At 39.5% G+C, this 5182-nt stretch overlaps 1 protein-coding gene across 7 annotated transcripts in view; it reads right to left on the bottom strand.

Moving 5' to 3' along the window:
• Nucleotides 1-372, bottom strand: part of SLC4A7 (solute carrier family 4, sodium bicarbonate cotransporter, member 7) — a 68225-nt gene extending 67853 nt beyond the window's left edge. For 5 of the 7 annotated variants that reach the window (XM_010584330.1, XM_010584331.1, XM_010584333.1 and 2 more), the window contains exon 1: nt 337-345. In XM_010584330.1, the coding sequence (XP_010582632.1) occupies nt 337-345 (9 nt within the window). Of the gene's footprint in view, nt 1-332 lie in introns of all 7 variants that reach the window. The other 2 variants (XM_010584327.1, XM_010584329.1) reach the window with 2 other exon arrangements.
• Nucleotides 373-5182: the final 4810 nt, after the last annotated feature.

Here is a 5182-nt window from a genome sequence, read left to right as displayed (position 1 = left end):
GGGCACGAGGGGGGGGGGGGATAAAATCCACAAAAACCAAACACACTCAACCCCTCTCAAAAATCTGGTAGTATACTCTCATGATTTTAAAAGCACATTTTCTTTCTGAATTGAGCCAGTTACTATGATTAAGCAATTCTAACTGCACAGAAAATACCTTCCCCAATACAGAAATCCCTACTTCAAGTATTACTTCCATCACCAGATCTTTCAAAAATTTCTTCCGCAACTAGCGAGTCTAAGGTAGCACACCACTTCAAGACACAGTTGCTAAATGCCACTTGCATCAAAGCATGTTCAAAGCATTATTAAGTTATACAGCTGCTATTTACATACAGGTTGCATTTTCTTCCCTGGACGAGCTCCTTCCATGCTGATGTGCAGCAGCAGAGAATGCCCTTGTACAAGACCCTGTAATGAACCTCCCAAGAGATCAGAGACTGCGCATACATGACTGCTTTAGCTCACTCTGCTTGACACAGATGTACTCCAGGAAATTGCTCCCCAGCCCTGCAGCCAATCGCTCCCTTGCCGGTCTCTCATCTCCCAGGCCACTGATTACAGCTACCGCAGGGTCGAACAAGAGCAGAACGGGCAAGACGGCATGCCTTCAATTCCTCCAGCTCAGAGAATACCAAAAAAGGAACTCAGAGTTCAAGACTTAACATTTTCCTGCATCAACAGCAGCTAAGGACAGCTCCAAGGTTATATTTTTGCTCTGATCCAAGACTTCATTAGCACTACAAAATGAAAGCACATTTGTACCTCGGGTCCCAGAACAGAACAAACCAGAAGTCAAACATCTGCTAAGTGTGTTTATAGCTGTATTATTGATCTTTCACTGAATACTCATTCCAAAGTACGGTTTTTTTACATAAGCCATATATTCTTGTTCAGCAAAATAAATGAGGGCTTCCTAAAAAATCCTCATTTATTGTTTTTTCCTGTTGAAGAAGTAAGAAAAGCCATGCTGTTACCTGCAATTAATTTCATGTATCCTTCTAGCGTAAGATGGCTCTCTGTTTCAGGTATGATATGAGTAGCCATACTTTTTCCTTGCTTAAGACAGCCTTAGAAAAACGCCACCTCCACTCTAGCAGGTCAAATTCAGAGCTTCATTTCACTCTTCCCCCCCTTCTAACTGACATACCTTAATCTCCTTGTCCCATCATAGAACACATAGGAGAACTGGCTCTTTGAGGCATTATCCATAACTTAACCTTCATGACATGACACTGCCTTGCTTGTTCTTTCTTCTTTCATTCCTACCTCTTGGATGACGAGAACTCTAGTAATGAAGTTGGACTGGTGCCACCCCAACCAACAAACAAACGAACAACTTGGACAAAACAAAACCAATAGTGTACTGTTCATAAACTTGGGGCAAATACCACCAGCCAAAGAAACATACTGTGCAACTGTGAAGATGGTATTTATCACCTAGCAGTTCAGAAATCAGAAGACCACATTCAATTCCCCTCATTGCCTTTCTCAGTCCAGAAAATTCTCTAACCATAGGCTAATAAAAGTATTCTCAGATAGTGATGACAAGTGAGTTTAAAAGTAGTTTGTTTCCACTCTGTAAATAGATGTTCACCCTAATGCGTGCGTGAATCTTTTCACTTCCAAGCTATTGAAGGCCTCCCTGTTGCTGTAAGTGATCACAAACCAAATGATTCATATAAGAACAAAGTTAAACAAAAATATCAGGTACCCTAACTCTTAGTGATCTCTTCTCAACTGAGCATCTTAAACCAAACCTATTCTTTTCATAATGCAGAGAACAGATTCATACAGTTCTTCACCTACTCAGATGAAGACTGAAACAGCTATGCTGAACTGTGTTCTGGTGGCTCTCCTACACTTTAATGCAGCCTTCCTTAGCATAAATCTGTACTAGAAGTACTTCAATTTCTAAAAGTACAAATAGTTGGTTTGTGTAGGCTCTGTGTGTGTGTGAAGGGGGAAGAGGCTGTCTATTCCTTTGGGATAGAATGCGGGGGTGGCAGGGGGGCTGGGGGGGGGGGGGGCTGCTGTGGAAATCACACCTTTGATTTTTTTATTTTATAAGTTTTGGAAAGAATACTTAATTGATTTGGAAACCTTAAAAACAAACAAACAAAAAAAAACATCTCTGAAGCAGTTTATTGAAATCTCTTTCTAGTCTGTAATGAACAAATTCCTAGTTAATAGTCAGTCAGTCTTGAACAAAAAAAAAACCACTCAGAGGCTTTACTCATTTAAAAAAAAAAAATAGAAAGCAAAGAACAGGCACATGTAGAGCCAAGCTGAAAAATCCAACATTCTAAAATATAAACAAGGTGGTTTTTTTTAAACAGATGGAACTTTTTTGTCTTTCAAGTTCCATACCAAAATACTTCGTGGATAAACGTCTGCTCTTACCTAAGAATAAATACCAGGGAAAAGCTTCGCATTAGATGGAGAACAACACAGCAACTTCAAACTGCAACTGTCTCAACATGCATAACTACAGAAGTATTCTAAAACAAACTGTATGCAAATATATTCAAAATTATCACATCCTTGAACGTGTTCGGTGACAACACTGTGAGAACTCAGAGCAAAACTGTTTGTACTGCAGCAATGTTTCAACCATATGCTTGATGCTGCGTAAGTGTATGAAGGTTGTTTTTTTTAAAAAAAAAAAAAGAAACATAAGTAGCTATCATGAAACACACTTTTTCCATCAGTCGTTCCTTCTTAATTTTTACTTTTATACCCCTTCAAGTTCCACTTATTTGAGCTTATCTCCAGCTATAAAAGCACTTTTTTTGGAAAGATGGGTCCAAAAAAACCATATCTATTCTCCAGACAGAAAAGAAAGATTTCATCTGAGCTCTTAGCTCTTTGCAAAACTTTTAATCTTTTCACAAGCGATACATAGTCCATGATTTCCTTGTAAGTAGTATGGGCTTCCATTAAAAACTCCCTCAAAATCAACTAAATTGGACTCATTCCAAAACTTCTGTTAACCATGGGGTGGAATGCAGAAACGTTTACAATGAATTAGAAGAGTAATTTTCATGTCACTTGTTATGACTAGTTTCTGGATCAATCTGTAAAAATATCCTCTATCACATCTTACAGCAACACTAGCGTTAACACACCAGCAAGCTGTATATACTACTACAGCCACAAGCACTTCTTTCCAATCCTCTTTTTTTTTGCTCTTAAAATGAGAGAGCAATTATGATCCCAGTCTAGCATGAAGTGGCTGTAAACTGCCTTATTGCAGGGTCTGCAGAGCCTCTAGCAGGCAGAGCTGTGCTTCATCTGCCATTTCAAGACAGCAGGACACAAGCATATTTTTATTTAAAGTAGCTGCAGTGGGCAGGTCTGTGCTCTCAGCAGGACTTCCCACATGAGCTCAAGGCCAGCGCTAACAGACCTAGCTAGACAGGAGCACAAAGAAACTGAGCGCTCGTTTTCTTACAAAAGGGGCGAGACTGACATACCCACACATCTAGCCCTGTAAATTGGTAGATCTGGTATGAGATTTCTATTGATACTTTAAAATCCTGTTTTGCAGGATGGGGAGGGAGAGTTACCATAATCCAAACTCAACCCTTCCTTCCTTATATGAACAAATTATACAAAATTAACATAATCTTTTCTAACATTGCAGCCCCAAAAAAACAACACAGTTCACTGCCACCTTTCTTCATGTATCTGAAAGGACAGCATCTATCATACTCAAAGCACCTTTCTCTAGAAAATAATATTTAAAAAAACAAGAAATACCCATGAAACAATAAGACAGTACTTCTAAATGAGGCCTTATTTTGGACTGGGGCACAGGGGGTGGGGGGAGCAGGTCACAGGGGAGTCAGGAAGGGAGGCAAGGTGCTAGGGAATTAAGGTGATGCAGGAGCAAGTTGTATGACACAAATTGTCCAGTATTGGTATGCCAAATACCAGTACAGATGGTTTTGTTCAGCTTCTTATTAAATGGGAACCTAGTAACTCATATTAAGAAGAACAGACAGCTTCCTACAAGTTTTCTATTACACATAAAATAAAAATATAAGCTATTCCTCTAAGGAGATGTTATTCCCTTAGCAAGGGAACACAGAAACCTTCGTAGGCAGTGGCTCATCATTTAATGAAATAAAACTATCCATAAAAACCAAGAGTTTGACTGCCTACAAGTATATTTCCACCTAACAGCCAGTTCCCAAGAGCTACATCTGCATAGCACGCTTCAGCTTGCTTCAGTTTGTATTGGCACGTACGCATGGAACTAAGTGTTTCCAAAAAAAGAAAAAGGAAAGGAGAGAAGAAAAAAAAAAAAGGAGGAAGAAAAAAAAACACATAGATGTATTCTGTGCAGATATTCTCTGGTGTATTGTCCCAGTAGTGGACTCCTGGGTTTCTCAGCGCATTGCAGGACAGCTGTCACGAGCCACCGAGATCCTGAGAGCGAGCATGAGGCAGATAACCAATTTGAGCCCTCCTGACATTACACAATTACATCTCATTCCGAGAGCTGCGTACTTACTCTCTAGAGAGGATACCACTGAAATCTGTAACCTGAATCAGCATCAACAGCAAGATTATTATGTACTCTCTTGTACAGAGTACGTCACTAATCTACTGGCGGTCCCGATTTGGATACATCGATAAAGCAGGAAAACCAAAGATATATGTGAAGTTTTAGAGTACTTATTCCTGGACTCAAAAACATCCCTCAGTAGAGACAGATGGAAGAAATTCACCATGTTCAAACAGAACACTACCAAAAATTTCACTTCAACATGTATGAGCATGTGGTCACCAGGCAAATGGCATTGAACTAGGCTGGGGGGGGGCTAGTGTGATATATTTGTTGGGTTTTGGGGTTGGGTTGGGGTTTTTTTGGCAAAAGAATGAGGATGCTTTCTAAATTCAAAGCTACTCACTTTACAACTACAACATATCCACCATTGCTTGCTTTTACATAAATTAATCTCCAGGCATTTTGGCAGCATTTTTGAGAGATATTCTAATTTTTCTTTATCCTAAAGAATTCTTAGATCACTGTGCAAGTTCACAAGAACTATAAACCAGGGCTGTTTCAACACTATTAAGGCCACCTAACCAAGACCATATGTTTAAATGCTCTACAATCACTTGTACAAATATTAAACAGTCATCTCCTAGAATAATAGACAGCACAGAAGTG

Source organism: Haliaeetus leucocephalus, unplaced genomic scaffold (genome assembly GCF_000737465.1).
Source record: "Haliaeetus leucocephalus isolate CR32 unplaced genomic scaffold, Haliaeetus_leucocephalus-4.0 Scaffold973, whole genome shotgun sequence".
NCBI classification, from domain to species: domain Eukaryota; kingdom Metazoa; phylum Chordata; class Aves; order Accipitriformes; family Accipitridae; genus Haliaeetus; species Haliaeetus leucocephalus.
This window is presented reverse-complemented; position numbering and strand designations above follow the sequence as displayed.